General features: G+C 36.2%; 1 protein-coding gene across 7 annotated transcripts in view; it reads right to left on the bottom strand.

Moving 5' to 3' along the window:
- The window catches only part of DMTF1 (cyclin D binding myb like transcription factor 1), a 45,559-nt gene that overhangs the window by 14,932 nt on the left and 13,922 nt on the right, over window positions 1-16,705 (bottom strand). For 6 of the 7 annotated variants that reach the window (XM_006099061.3, XM_023762709.1, XM_014464614.2 and 3 more), the window contains 5 exons: window positions 16,021-16,143; window positions 11,399-11,493; window positions 8,548-8,662; window positions 7,125-7,201; window positions 1,102-1,259 (listed from right to left, as the gene is read on the bottom strand). In XM_006099061.3, the coding sequence (XP_006099123.1) occupies window positions 1,102-1,259; window positions 7,125-7,201; window positions 8,548-8,662; window positions 11,399-11,493; window positions 16,021-16,143 (568 nt within the window). The remainder of the gene's footprint in view (window positions 1-1,101; window positions 1,260-7,124; window positions 7,202-8,547; window positions 8,663-11,398; window positions 11,494-16,020; window positions 16,144-16,705) is intronic. The other variant, XM_023762708.1, reaches the window with a different exon arrangement.

The raw sequence follows: 16,705 nt of genomic DNA, 5'->3' as shown, positions 1-16,705 counted from the left end.
GCAGGAGGCAGCCGATCAATGATTCTCACTATTGATGTTTCTATCTCTCTCCCTCTCCTTTCCTCTCTGAAATCAATAAAAATATGTTTAAAAAAAATTCGGTTCAGGCACTCTAATATCATAGCTATTCTGAAACACTTATTGATGACATTGTAAACCAGAGTTAGAAAAGAAATCTATGGTAAATTCTCACAAGGCACATAAAAGTTTAAAATTATCTTCATTTCCTCTACCCATGCATGTGCACTGACATACTCTAGCTCCAATAAAAAGCTCTTTTTTTTTTTTAAAGTGGACAAGTATACAATACAGTCAATGCAATACTCTTCTAAAAAACAGTATTCAGCCCTGGCCAGGTGGTCCAGTGGGTTGGAATACTGTCCCATACACAAAAAAGGTTGCAGGTTTGATTCCTGGCCAGGGCACATGCTTAGGTTGTGGTTTCGATCCTGGGTCAGGGAATATATATATGGTAGGCAATCAATGGTTGTTTCTCTCTCTCAAATCAATAAATGTATTCTCAGATGAGGATTAAAAAACAAACAAAAGAGTATCTGATAAGCCATGATATCACCTGAAATTCCCAAAGAGAAATAAAAAATATGTCAAAACACCATATAAATCATTGCATTGAAAATATGTCCTCCCATGTTACCTATAATAGAACCCATGCATAGTATCCAGAAATTTAGTTACTTAAAAAAAAAGTCACTGAACTAGGAAATGCTATACTATAAAAATGAATAGGAAAAAATGTTACCAATGAATTTATAGAGTTCTCTTCATACTTCCTAAATCTTTAACCACTATTACAGTTTTTATGTTACTACAAAGCAGACTTTGAGGTAGTAAGTCAGCTAAGTTTTAAATCAAACTTATGTAAGGTAATATAGGTTCTAATTTCCAAAGGAGTCCTTAGTTATAATGAGGTTTCATCATATTCAGAACATGGACCTGGAGAAACATAACCCAAGAATAATTCATAGTATGGCTGCCTCCAATTAAGGCTATGATAATAATTCTTTTTTTTTTTTTTAAAAGCAGTTCTTTAAATATATCCCCTAATTACATGAAATCATGCAACATTACAAGTTTTCATACTTTCCCACATGGTTTCTGTCATCATACATGCGAAGCACTCTTCTATAAACTGCAAACAAAGGCCGGTTCAGACCCCATGCTATAGTCCTGTAGAAATCTTTTCTTTCGTCTTTTGACATCTCAAAGATGATTTCTGTAGCATCTTTTATTCCGCGTGCCTAAATGGGTTACATTTCTTTGATTTAGGGATTTCTGATAAAATGCATATGAATATACTATATTTTTAAACCATTTTTAAAAAGGTTATCAATGACATCTTGAAAAGTAATGTGTTGCTAATTCATTAATAAGTATATATTTCAAAATGTTGCAAGATAATAGTGATACTTAAATGTTCCCCAAAATAAACTGTGTAAAATTCAGAAAAGTCAAGTTCTGCCAACCTCTTTTAAAATTATAAAAAATTAAGATCTAGAGAAAGTAGAAGAAAATCGTAAGAACAAAATTAATAAAATCAAAAATAGAAAGGAAAAGCTATGCTAAAAATTGGTTCTTTGAAAAGATCCATTGAGACTAATAAAATACAAAATGATAAACTTATGGCAAAAGTAGTAAAAAAGACAAAACAACATCAGAAATGAAAAATGGGGCCTATAGAGATTAGACAATTGAACATTATGAAAATTTTATGGCACTACACTTAAAAACTTACATAAAATAAATTTCTAAAAATCTTACCAAAACTGACTCAGGAAGAGAAAAAATATCTAATTAGTATGCACCATTGAGAAAGTTTAATCAGTTATCAATAATGCAAACCATAATGAAATAATGAAAATCCCAGGCCCACATGAGTTGATAGGTAAATCCTATCAAGCAATAAATAAAATAAACATAATTCTGAATTTAAACTATTCCAGAGTAAATAAAAAAGGAGGGGACACTTCTCAGTTCATTCTATTAGGCTAGCATAGCCTTAATATAAAAAACAGACAAGGACGGTTTCAGAAATTAATTTTCAGGCCAAGCTCATCCATTAACACAGATCCCCCAAATCCTTAAAATAGTTTAGCATGCTCATAAAAAGGTTAATAATTAATGTAAAAAGTGAGCTCATTCCAGGAACACAAGTAATCACATGAGTAGATTTATGGAAAAAAATGTAAAATCTCAGTAAGTGTGGATAGAGCATACATAGAATGAAATATTCATATATGAAAACACTCCTAGCAAGTTAGAATTTGGTGATAGTCTGAAATTTGGTGATAAAATAAAAATACATAAAAAGTATGAAGCTTGGGGAAAAAATCACTTGCAGAATATATATACATATATATATATATATCCCAAAAATCTATGAAAAATTTTGATTTAAAAGAGTAGGAAGTTAGGAAGGCTAGCGGTTATAAAATCAATATATAGTCACTTGCATTTCTATACAATGCTCATAAAAAAGTCTTTAAAAATTCTCATTACAAAAGCATCAAATTAAAATTAGAACTAAATCTTAGGCAAGTTATGTAAGTCCTTTATGAAGGAAAATATAAAAGTATTGAAAGATTAAAGAGGAACTAAAATGGAGAGCTATACAATGTTCTTCAATAGGAAGATGGAGTATCGTAAAGATGTTAATTCCCCTGAAATTGATGCACAGATTCAATTCAGTCCCAATAAAAATTCCAAAAACTTTCCATTCTCTGCAAGTTGATTCTAAATTTATAATGGAAGAGCAAAGGGCCAAGAACACTCATGAAGAGACCTGACCCATCAGATATTGGGACTTTCGAAGACAATGCTGTATTGGTGCAGGTATCAATAAACAGAACCTGGGAACGATTAGAAAACAAATCTATAGAAGCTTGATCTAGGACAGAATGGACACTGGGGAAAAAACTAACATTCCATAATGATGTTGGGACAACGGTCATTCATAACATAATAACAATAACACTGAAAACCTATCTCACCTACTGGGGGAAAAAAATTACAGTGAAAGGCAAAACTCTAAAATTTGTATAAAATAATATGTGAGATATCTTCATGCCCTTGAGGAAAGGGAGGATTTCTTAAACAGCATGCAAAATATGAAAGTAAAAAGATGATTAATTTTGATATTGAAATGACACCTAAAGAAAAGACAGGCCACTAAATTGGACAAGATCATCTGTAACACAACCAAAAAATCATTAGGATCTGGCATACATTAAGTACATCTAGAAAAAGAAAAACCCCACAGAAAAATTGCTGAAAGACAAACAGGAATTTCAAAGAGGAACCACAAATGTACAAATAAGCCCATGAAAACATATAATCAAAAAGACACAAATTAAATCATAATAAAATATCATAATAAAATACCAGATTTATACAAATTAATAGCAAAAAGAACCTGTTGAGGGACTGGATAAAAAAGATGAAGGGATTTGCCCTGGCTGGTGTAGTTCAGTCGTTAGAGTATTGGCCCACACACCAAAGGGTCTTGGGTTTGGTTCCTAGTCAAGGGCACATACCTGAGTTGCAGGTTTGATCCCTGGCCCCAGTTGGGGCACATGTGGGTGGCAACCAATTGATGTTTCTCTCTCCTCCCCCCTTCCTCCTCCCTCCTACTCTCTAAAGATTTGTGAAAAAATATCCTTGGGTGAGGATTAACAACAACAACAACAAAAAACAAAACCAAAACAGAACAAAACAAAAAAAGATAAAGGGATTAGTAGTACAAATTTGGTACTTACAAAATAGTCCTAGGAGTGTGAAATACAGCATCCTATCTAATAAAGAGGGAATATGCTAATTGACCCTTACGCTGTCGCAAAGATGGTGACACCCACAGCCAATAAGGAGGGAATATGCTAATTGACTGCCCCGCCCCCAAATATGGCGGCCCCCACAGCCAATAAGGAAGAAATATGCTAATTGACTGCCCCGCCCTCAAAGATAGTGGCGCCCACAGCCACAAGATAGTGTCACTCAGTCCCCTCAGCCCCGCTGGGGCGGCAGGCACTTGGCAAGGCTAGGCCTGCCTCCTGAGTCCCCCAGTCCCCTCAGCCCCCCAGCCGCCCAAGGCCGGTCCGAGGCACAGGCAAGCCTCAGATGGCAGCTGCCCAGCCACCCAGGGCCGCCCTAGGCTCAAGTAACAAGGCCTGGCCGAGGCTTGCACTGCCGGCAGTGGCGGCAGCAGCAGAAGTGTGATGGGGGCATCGCCTTCCCCTGATTGCCTCCCACCCCTGAGGGCTACCAGACTGTGAGAGGGGGCAGGCCGGGCTGAGGGACGCCCCCCCTCCAGTGCATGAGTTTTCATGCACCGGCCTCTAGTAAAGAATATAGTCAATAACATTACAATAACTATGTATGGTATCAGGTGGGTACTGGAGGTATGGAGGGGTGGGGATGGGGAGCACTTTTTGTAAAGTGTATAACGACTGTGCTGTACACCTGAAACTAATACAAAATAACACTGAATGTAAAAAAAAAACAAAAAAAAAAACTTTAAAAAGAACTCAAGCCCTGACCAGTTTGGCTCAGTGGAAGGGCGTCAGCCTGCGGACTGAAGGGTCCCAGGTTCAATTCCGGTCAAGGGCATGTACCTTGGTTGCGGGCACATTCCCAGTAGGAGGTGTGCAGGAGGCAGCTGATTGATGTTTCTCTCTCATCGATGTTTCTAACTCTCTATCCCTCTCCCTTCCTCTCTGTAAAAAATCAATAAAATATATTTAAAAAAAAAGGAACTCAAATGACCATTAACTATGAAATGGGTAACTTTATATATACATTTTGTACAATAAAATACAGCTAAAGAAACCAACGGGGCATTGATTTCAAATTCCTAACATCTAACAAAATAAGTTATATAATACCCAATTATGTAATACCCAAAGAATGAATGTACAGTAGGTCCTTGGGTTACGTCAGAGATCTGTTCCTACGACATGACGATGCGACGTAATGCAATTTTCGCTGTAAGTTGGAACGCACCTACATAAGCACCTACGTCATTCACATGGAGCACATACACAGCAGTAATGAAGTGAAACAGTCAAAAATTTTAAAAGATAACAATTCCTGACCTTTACTTGTAGTAATAATAAAAAACATAAAAAACATATGTACATACGTCGAAATGACAAAATTTTAAAAATAAATACTGTAAATGGGAGATGGCGACGTAACCACAAAACGACGTAACCCGAGGACTGCCTGTATTTATATAAATTTAAAAAACAGGTAAAATTACTTTTGAATGTATAAAATCTGTAACAACTTAATAGCAAAATGTTTCTAAATATTAGAATCTTCTCCTAAAATTATTTTGTTTATGCAGTTTCATCTACATTACCCTGTCTTCTGGCAGTAAAAGGCAGGGCACAAACAGCAGCATCAGCATATAATGAGCACCTCCTATATGCCAGTCTCTGCCATGAATTGTTCACTCATTTTCTTAACACATCTGAAGTTGGTATTATTGTATTCCCATTTCACAGAAGAGGAAACTGAGGAAACCTATCCTATATAATAAAACCTTAATATGCAAATCGACTGTACAGAACAAACAGGCAGAACTGGTTGATATGACACGCACTGCCCCCCTTTCTCCTGAGAGGGAGGTGACCAGCGGCGGTGGCAGCAATGGGGGGGGGGGGGGGCAATGGGCAACGCCAGGCCACCAGCCAAGGTGTGTGCCAGAAGGGGCCCCCCTGATTGCCCTGCCTGCTGGTCACCCCACAGATGGTCCTGATCTCCGGCCAGGCCTAGGGACCCTACCCTATATATTGAGAACTGTCTCTTAGATTTAAAAATTAAAACCTGGCAAGGCTACTCTAACACTGAAAAAGCAGGATGATGCAGCAATGACATGCACGGACTCTGGCTTGCACATTTTGTGGTCAGCCCTGATTCTGACACTTACAACTGTGTGACAAAGCCAATTACTTAACTTCTCTCTGCTTCCGTTTTCCCACCCATAAGATGGGGAAAATGGTACTACTGCCTCAGAAGGATCATGTCATGTACTACTTTTTATAATCAGGGCAAAAAAATGTAGCTGCCCGAACAACAGCAAGACACCTTCCACCTGTATGAAAAGTATGGTCACTGGTGCATGCAGTGTCCTGGATTGTGAGAGGGATGTCCGACTGCCGGTTTAGGCCTGACATCCCCCGAGGGGTCCCGGATTACAAGAGAACGCAGGCCAGGCTGAGGGATCCCCTGCCCCCCCATGCACGAATTTTGTGCACTGGGCCTCTAGTAGTTAATATAAGGACCTGCGGTAGTGCTGGGGATGAAGCAACAGCTTGAGCTGGTACAACTAACCACCAGAGTGACTAAAAACACTAGCAGGATTTCCATAAAGGGTAACCTTGGGGTCTCACATACGGGTTATGAATCTGCTCAGATCATGCAAAAATGTGTGGTTTCTTTCACTCATAGGTGCCACTCAGGGGCAGCACTGAGGTTGCTGATCTGCCTCCAATTTTAACTAAATCCCGCACCACGCTGGCCTCTCCCTGCCCTGAGCACCTCACTGTCCAAAGCCCTGTGGGGCTGTGGAGTGGAGAAGCTTTTGGTGCTGCCTGTGGGTAAAGGTGGGTGGACAGACAGTGTCTTTGGTTGGTTGATTGTTGTAATTAATAAACAAGAAATAGAAGGAGGAAATTTCAGGTTCTTCTACATCACTCAGTTCCTATTACCAAAATTGTTTTCCATCTTTTTCAGGCCAAGCAAAGAGGACCAGCAACTGGTGGAATGTAAAAGTCAATAAAAGTAGAGTTTCAAAATGACAAAGATGCTCACAACTGGGCCCAGTTCAGGCTACTTTAAAAGACAGGCTTTAAGATTCTGAGAGACTATTAAGATTTTTGTCTAAACTTCAGAGTGTTAACTAAAGCAAAAAAGCTATTTCAAACTGAGAATTCAAAATTGGTTTAAAAGTATACTAAAATCATACACCTTAGAATGAAGTTACATTAGCCAGTCATCCATTACACAAATTATTAAAAAGCTTCTAAGTACATATATTATGCTGCTTTGATATTTTTGCAATTGGCAGTAAACAAATTAGTGAAACAAAAAAATATGCCATAAGATACCTTCAGGTAGCGTTCAATATTATTCATCAAAATATCAATTTCTTCCTTGGACCACATCCCCTGCTTCCATTTATGTCCTTTAAAAGAAAACAAGTAATATTATAGAAAATGTTATTCCTTGAGAAGAGTACATTACTAAAGATTTGCTTTCTGATTAAATATATTACCTATGAAAATAAAATGTAGCTAATTTAATTTCTCATTCATCTGAAACTTGAAAGATCCCTAGGTAAAGTTGCTTTTGAAACCTCTGATTTTTAAGAAAGAATACATTCGACCCTACTAAATAAAGAGAATGGTAAGTAAAAGATTTAAAAAATGTGGCTTCCACTCAGTAACTTCTCTTACCCTTTCAGTAGTCTAGAACAGCAGTCGCCAGCTGGTGGTCCAAGGACCACTGGTGGTCCGTGAGGTCCGAAAGGTTGGCGACCGCTGGTCTAGAACACCTAAAAAGACTTAGAAGTATTAGAAAAGCCCAACTGTGCTAAAAACTTGCTGAAAAATTTCTCCAATGAAAAATAAACTTTATGGGCAAAATAACATATACAAAGATTCCAGGGCAAGGTAAACATAATACTCTGGATACCTACCAAGTGAACAGTATATTCTAAATGTGTATTTACAGTGGTTAAAAACAATTTACTTACTTTTGTTTCCTTTTCTTAGAGTGGCACATCCACAACCCCCATTCTCTTGTAGCAGCTTCCTAGCAATCCTTATGAGCATAGCTGCACTACAAACACCACGTGACAGTAAGCCTCTAAGCTATTTATCAGACCAAAGTAAGTAGATCTTTGAAAACGCTTGATTTCCTAGTTCCATAAGCAGTAACTGTACTGTATTGTTTTTTAAATGCCACCGCTATCCATTTGCTCAAAAATTAACAGGACAATGCCTACTACATTTCAGAAAAATGATCGATTATTGAAAAATGGTGGTTTCATTAGCTCATTCAGAGTCATTTAGTGCCAAATTTAATTTAATGAGGAAAGTTCAAGTTTAATTCAATTAGAAATAAGCCAGTCAGAAAAGATTAAGAATCGTAAGATTTCACTCATAGGTAGGATATAAAAGTGAACCTCATAGACATAGACAACAGTATGATGGTTACCAGAGGGAAAGGGTTGGGGGTGGAGTAAAGGGAAAAGGGGCCAAATACATGGTGATGAAGAACAATCTGACTGTGGGTGGTGGGCACACAATGCAATATACAGATCACATATCATAGAAATGTACACTTGAAAACTATATGATCTTATTAACCAATGTCAGCCCAATAAATTTAATAAAAAGAAAAAGAAAAGCTCAATTACTGTAACTACTTAATCACAATTTTGAAGGTCCAACTCAGAATCCTAATGATTATAAGTTCTTTTTATCTCCATCTTTTCCGGCAGACACTAAAATTCACAGTCTATCTTACCTTTGTTAGTCAGAGAATCCTTATCTTCTTTAGTTGTAAACCATGCTTGGCTAACTGCTGAAACTTCCTCATTACCCAAGGGAGATATTTCATCTAGTTGCTCATTCTGTAGAATCTTGAAAAGGTAAAAATATACATTTGTATACTTATATATTTAAATTAGTACATACATACAATAAAATGGAAATGCTGGGGTTGAGTTATGATTTTTTTTTTTTTTTTAAATTTTTTTATTTTTCGCTTAAAGTATTACAAAGGGTATTACATAAGTGTCCTTTTTTTCCCCCCCGCCCTGAGTTATGATTTTTAATGTCCTCACAGGTAGTTTGCTATGTAAATATTTAGTCATCTGTAATGTAATCTGTTAAATTTAAAGGATTAACAGGCTAAATCAAAAGACATTTTACAAAATTATGGTCTGCTTACTGTTCACTGACAACTTTATGGTTGTCAACTTCTAGAGTGTCATAACTCCTACCATCACTAATGTATCCCTTCTCCTCAAAGAATTGTATGATACTACTTTTTACTGTTTTTGCAGCTATACAGTCTTTATTGAAAAACGTGTAGTTAAAAAATAATTCACACACCATAAAATTCACCCTTTAAAGAATACAATTCAGTGGCTTTTAGTATACTTATGCAATTATCACTGGGCACATTTTCAATTACATACATACCTAATCTAGCAATTTCTGCAGGAACAAAGCTACTTTTAAGACTTGGCCTTGAACTAAAGAGAGCTATAGTGTGAGTGAGGAAAATCTGACAACAGTTCTGCCATATGAGGTTTGACATTACCACAGGCAGACTAGGATAAGGGGAGAATTACCTGTCTAGTGATCAGGATTGGATCAACTACTAAGCTATGTCACTGGCTGGAGGTAAGTCCTAACAAAGATTGAACTATTTCTTCAATAAATAAAAAATGAATTTCTAACTTCCACAGGAAACAAACCCCATCTCAGTTGGTAAGAGAGAAGCTATCACTGAACCACAAAAGCACAATAAGGGGAAAAGCCATATCTTTATTGTTACCTACTTTATTTTTATATTTGATAATTAACATATTATATTCATAAAAGTGATTTTTAAAAAATCCGTGGGCAAAAAGCTATAAATCACTGATCAAGTAGGAAAAGTTTTATAACTCTATGTAGCGTGCATTTTAGACTTTTTTCTTTTAAAGACCAAGAGACCTTTATAAAGCTGAGAACGAAGACAGACTAGACAGATGGTGTCTAAGGCCTCTTGTAATCTGAAGATCACATTACTGCTGAACTTTTAACTATGCTGACTTTCACTAACAGCTAATGTTAATCTTATTAAACATATATTAGAAATTATTAAAAGTTTTTCATTCACTAAAATGGTAATAACAAAGAAGCTAATATTAAATAATAACTCATTAACTCTTTGGAAATAATGCAAACAAAACAACCCTATAACTTGTCTAACTAACATTGCCACTGCTCAATCTTCTAGCTAGGTTGTAAACAAAATTATATGTATGTATAGTTATTTTTACTGCATTGAAAACAGAATGGAAGTGGAGACTTCATAGTCTTTGAACCTGAAATGAATGTGACAAGCCCCATTTTGAAGAAAGGATGTGCTCTATTGCTTCAGAGAGCTTGGAAAAAAATTCCTGTCCTAATCACCAGCTGATACCCGAGGGCAGATTATGAGGATCTGCAGCCTATCTCAAAGCCATTTAAGCACAGACTCATGCCTCTGGAAATCCTTTCATTGTGGAACCACTCTGAAGCGCTCCATTGCAAGAGGTTCATAGTGCACCTACATTAGATGTCCTTAGTCCTTGATGTTACTTATCAATTTACAACTATTATACTTAACTGAACAAGGTCACTGAGATGCTTCACATTAGAAAAATAATGGTATAATGTCTCCACTGCCTACTACTTCAAAATATTTTATTAAATGAAGAAATGAAACAAAAGCACAAGCTACTAAACAGAAAGGCACAATCAGCAAGAGATAAATTTGTAAGTAAAATAGATTTAAGCTTTAGGCTAAGAAAGCAAAGAATTCTGATTACTTTTGGCAGAAATAACTTATGAGACAAAGAAGTTCACATTAAGAGGAAAACAGTAAGGCTGATTATAATCCAGCCTCTAAACACATGGTAAAATGTATGTAGTCCTACAAGCACCAAAAGGAACTACATAACTATAACTACTCTAACTAAAGCCTATCTGTAATGACTAGTTTCCACTGACACAAAACAGAGATCATATGTAGCCTCTCTAATCAGTCACTACAGATAACTGCTGGGTAAAACTGCCTCAAAAAGCTTTATATCCCAATCAATATCTCCTATAAGATAAAATTTAAAGTTATTTAACAGCTCAAGTGAGATCAGTCCATGCAGATAATGAATGCACAGGCATCATCTATTTCAACAGATGTGAACCACTCTACAGGGAATGAATTTTAAAATTTTATTTTTGCTTACAATTCTGAGATTCATATATGTAGGGACTTGGAAACCTGAATGAAGTAATGAATTATGGTGCTTATATTCTAATGGGTTAAACCCTCAATTTTGTGGTTGCTACTTTGTCAGACAAAATATGTTCACAGTATTTTACCACCTAAGGTATGTGTAAAGGATGATCCTCTTGCAGCCAATAAGAAGAGTTGGCCCTGGCTGGGTTGCTCAGTTGGTTAGTGTCATCCTGATAAACCAACATTGTAGGTTTGATCCCGGGTCAGGGCACATACAAGAATCAACCAATGAATGCATAAGTAAGTGAAACAACAAATCAGTGTTTATTTTTTTCTCTCTCTCTCATATAAAATATAAAAAGTAAAAAAAGACTTACTATACCTGGATCTGTGTCACAGTTCCCTCAGTAATCTCATCATCTGCCACCTCTGTGGTTGCAGTCATGGTCACCTCAAAGCTCTGATCATTTTCTGAAACTGCAAGGAAAGGAATAATTCAATTCTAGAATAGCAATGGCAGGTTCTAATTAGTTTTTAAAAATCCATGGAAAAAATGGGACCATCTAATTTCCTAACACATTCCTTGCTCATATATATAAATATATGTATATTTTACATATATGCATTTAACCAATATTTATTGTGCATCTAATACCAGATTGGGTATTGCTGAGTAATTGGAGATAACAGTGAGCAAAACCCAGCTTTTATGGTGCTTATATTCTAATGGGTTAAACACAAAATGAACACAGTATTATATTGGATGATGATAAGTAGTAAGAAGAAAAATATAAAGAAGGAAAGGGAATGTATTGAAAGTGAGGAAGGGTATTTGAAATTTTAGAGAGGAGGCCAGGAAAAATAACTAAGACTTGGAACAAAGTGAGGAAGGGAGCCAGTCACATAGGTGTCTTGAGAAAGAGCATTTCAGGCAGCGAAAGCTGAGTGCAAAGGCTCTGAGATGGGGAGATGCCTGGATTTTCCCAGGAATAGCAAGGAGGGCAGTGTGGCCAAAGCAGATTGAACAAGAAAAATAAGATATTATGTGGTAACTTGTAGGCCACTATAAAGACTTTGGCTTTAACTCTCAGACAGGAAACCAATGGAAGATCTAGAGGAATGATATAATCTTTTATTATAATAGTAGAGGCCTGTTGCACGAAAAGATTCGTGCAATAGGCCTGGGTCCCGGGTGCCAGAGGAAAACCAGTGCCACTCCGGCCGGAGCCACCTTCACAGCCCTAGGTGCTCCGGCCGGAGCCGCTTTCAGTCTTCGCTCCACCGCTTCGCGCCTACGTATGCAAATTAACAGCCATCTTTGTTGGCAGTTAATTTGCATATCTCGATGATTAGCCAATGGGAGGCGTAGTGAAGGTACGGTCAATTTCAATCTTTGTCTATTATTAGATAGGATGATCACTCTGGCTGCTATAGGGAAAATAGCCTAAAGGGCGGCAAGGGCTGGAGTGCATTCAGTTAAGAAGCTAATTCAATAATCATGACAAGAGGCCAGTAGCTTGGACCAGGGTGAAATCAAGTAAGGGTGATTGTAGTTCAAATTGTGGAGCCAATAGAATTTGCAGATAAACCAAACATGAGAGAAATGGAAAAGTCAAAGATGATATTACAGGTGGGTTTTTTTTAAATGTCAGCAAATGGAAAAAATGTACCTGCCAAGAATGAGATAGGGAAGACTGTAGAAGCAAATTTTGAAATTTAGGAAGTTTCAGGAACTCAGTTTTAAACATATTAGTTTGAGATACGTACTAAACATCTAGAGTTAAAAGGAGAAGTCTGGATTGGAATAAATCTGGGAGACATCACCAGAGATAGAATTTAAAATCATTAGTTTTAGGGAATGAAAACAGGAAACAGAAGCAGTCTAAGAACTGAGTCCTGGGGCAGGCCACATTTAGAGGTTTGGGAGATGTGGACAAGTCAGCACAGGAGACTGAGAAGAACATGGACAGAAATGTAGAGGAAAACTAGAGAAACGTGTTCCCTGGGACCCACATGACAAAATGTTAAGTGGGGAAGAGGGAGTGATAAATATTATCAAAAACTGTGGATAGATCAAGCAAGACAAAGACTAAAAAAAAAGAACAGTTTTGATGAAGCGAGACAGGTAAAAGCCTGACTGGCATGGGCTGAAGGAAGAATGAAGAAGAAATGGAGGCAATTATTTCAAGGTATTTTCCTCTTAAGGGAAGGAGAGAAATTGGATGGGAAACAGAAGTGGGCTAATGGGACTTTTTAAAGAATTATAATATGTTTACAATGCTAGAGAAGCAAAAATTGATGTTTCAAAAGAGAATATCAAGAATTGTTTAACAGTATCAGTGAGTAGGCAAAGGAATAGGATCTAATAAAATGAAGAGCTGGCTGGCCTTAGCTAAGAGAAAAGATAGAATATATGTAGATAGATACATAGATACTTGTAGGTGTGTATCTGTGGAAATAAAAACTTATAGAAATTATTTTCTGGCTACTTCAATTTTCTCAGTAAAGTAGTAAGCAAGGCTATCAGTTGAGAGTAAAGAAGATGGAGAAAGTATTAGAGGTTTTGGGATATATGAAACAGTTATGTCAGAGTGGGATAAAGAAAATTATGGTGAAGTATGTATGGTGTGACTGGCAGGCAACATCATGAGCCCACTTCCAAGATAATGATGATGATGAGTTTCAAGTGGGATCAGTCAGTTTGCCTGTGCTGTTTTTCTCCCATCAGGTATAGACACATAAGTGGGCAGATAAATTTAACCAAGGTTGTGGTTTCACCAAAGAACAAATAAGTGAAGGAAGGAAAAAAAGACCTGATGGCAACTCAAGACAGTGATTACAATGACTAATCACGAAAGTGAAATTGGGTAAGGAGGAAACAGGATACAAAGTGGAGAAGGAACAAAGAAAAAGTGGTAAGATTAATGGGTGCCAGTGAGGCAAAGGATCATAGGAGTGTAAAAGTATTAGAGGAAGTAAGCTGGAAACATTGGAAGTAATGGTAGGAAAGCAAAATCTGAAACAGAAAACAGATGAACTCTAGTTAATAGGTAGTAACAAAAGTGGTAATGGTAGAGAAAAGGCAGTGTGAAGAACAAAAAGAATAGGAGGCTAAGATATTGCAACAATCATCTGAATGAGTAATCACCAAGAGTTATAACTATGAATAGGGAATGGAGTGAATCTGGTGGTAGATGACTGCAAAAATAAGTGGTCAATTAGTGGTCTAGACTGATTACTATGAAAGTTAAGAGGACTTTTAAGACTCAGAAGATAAATTTTATCAGTTTTATAAAGCATGTAAAGAAAATATGAATTTTAAAATTAAATTTTAAGTTAAATCTTTAAAAATATTCACCTCCACTAAGTCCAGCAAATGACTTGCTCACTCAAGCAGTCCAAGATATATAGGACTTCATGCTTTTTTGTGACTTTTTTTTAAAATATAGAAACTTTACTAAGTTGATTTATCAACATACATTTTACAAATACAGGAAACATGTAAATACTTCAAGCCTGCTTTTCATGAATTCAGTCTTATTGTGAATATTAGCCTCCAGAATGCCCTGTGTACATGATAGGCTATGACTCAATATCAAGTAGCTCATGTATTTTATAACATCCAATTCAGATTAACACCATAAAATAGAACAAAATATCAAGTATAGTTTGAACCTATAATTATGATAAAGGCACTCTAATGAATTAACCAGTTAATAATACTATATTGTATATTTGAAAGTTGTTAAGAAAGGAGATCTTAAAAGTTCTCACCACAAGAAAAAAATTCTGTAACTATATATGGTGATGGATGTTAACTAGTCTTATTGTGATCATTTCGCAATATATGAATATACCAAAGCATTATGTTGTACACTTGTAACTAATATAATGTAACATATCAATTATAGCTGAATAAAAATAATTGTAGCTTAGAAAATGTCCATATAGGATTATGTCTGTAGTACAGATAGGTTAATCAAGTTTTAAAGCGGGATCACAGCATAATGACAGTCAAATTAGGAATTTAAAAAAATCATATGAATTATCATTAGGAGGAAAGATCACTTAATTAGGTCATTTAATTTAATTATAAATAGATTATGTTTGTATAGTCACAACTGGAAGCAATATTAGCAACATGAACATTAATACTGTATTAATAAAGTCTCACAGCAAACTGACATAAAAGGGTTTCTTTTCTGTAAATTTAACAAGCAACTAAACTCTAAATACAGAGTATTTACCTATTTGTGAAAACATGATTTTCCACAATGAAAACCTAGTTTCAGTTTTTCCCCGCTGGATAAAGATGTGATTTTGCTTGATGCTGAGTGCAAAAGGAAAGTTCTCAGATATGGCAAGACTCTCCTTTATGTACAAGAGCCTTGTATCCCAACCCCATCAGCATGGACTAAGAAACCTATCTGAGCTTTGTGGGGACACCACAGTTCAACAAGATTTCCTATTTTTTGCTAAACAAATTAGAAATATAATCTAACGTTATAGTTATTGTGTTGTAGTCTTTTGCCAACAGTACCTGAAATGCGATACCTCCTTAGAATCCAGTCTACTCTAAATGATCTTGAAATTTAAACATGTTAAAACCTTAGTGAGAAAAAATAATCAGACTCCTATATAACTTCCAGTGTGAAAAAAATTTTATTCTCTTTATTAACAAAGCAAGAACATACAGACAGCACATTAAAAAAAGTTCATGGGGGAAAGCTTGATCAGGAAAAAAAAATGCTTAAAAAGGCTCCTGGTAGGGGTGGCAGTGAGGGGGCAATAATAAAGAAAAGATTAAATTAGATAATATATGTAAAAGCATTTATTATCACTCCTGGAACATATAAGCACTTATTATGTGTGAATTAAAAAGAGGGTTTTTGATGAAATTAAGAGAAAATAATGGGTTTAAGTCTACCTTCAAATGACAACTAAATCTCTTGCAAGCTAAAATTTGATTTTAAAAGGAAACTCTGCTTTTAAACAGTGACTTACGTGGAAGTGCAACAACTGATATGCAAGGAGCAGAATCATCAATACTCTGATCATCCTCAGAAGACAAACAAAGCCTTTTATGCAGAGGTTCAGTACTATCTTCTGAGTCTATTTCATCAGCTTCTGATGAAACAAAACAAAACAAAAATCTCAAAATGTTCAAAACAATGAGGAAAACACAAAATCTTCAAGTAATGACTGTAAAACAATCTTCTTACTGATTTGCTCAGTTAACTAAGCCCAGTTGTACAAGTGGGATTCCAAACAATATTGCCTTCTCAGTGTCTACTGCAGTACCTAAGCTTTTATTCTTATGACAAGGAACTATGACAAAGGTGCCACTTTTTGAACTTCACACTTTTGTGCTGTCAACTATCTGGCTTTCTAAATATTTCATACGTAAAGACAATTCACTCACAAATATTTACTGAGTGCCTACAATGTGCTAAGTGCTTGGAAAAGAACAATGAGAGACACCCTGACTGTCAAGGAGCTCACAGTGCAGTGGAGGAGATGACTAAACTAACAATTTCAAAATAGTGTAATAAGAGCTATGAAGAGGCTGATATGAGCAAAGAGGAGAGGCATTTAATTTAGACTAGAAGTGAAGGGAGGTTTCCTGTAGAAGATGTCTTTAATATGAACAGAGCCAGAGGAAAATGAGTATTATTGGCAGTAGGAGTAA

Source organism: Myotis lucifugus, unplaced genomic scaffold (genome assembly GCF_000147115.1).
Source record: "Myotis lucifugus unplaced genomic scaffold, Myoluc2.0 scaffold_257, whole genome shotgun sequence".
NCBI lineage: Eukaryota > Metazoa > Chordata > Mammalia > Chiroptera > Vespertilionidae > Myotis > Myotis lucifugus.
Note: the sequence above shows the minus strand (reverse complement) of the source record. Positions and strands in the feature narration are given on the sequence as shown.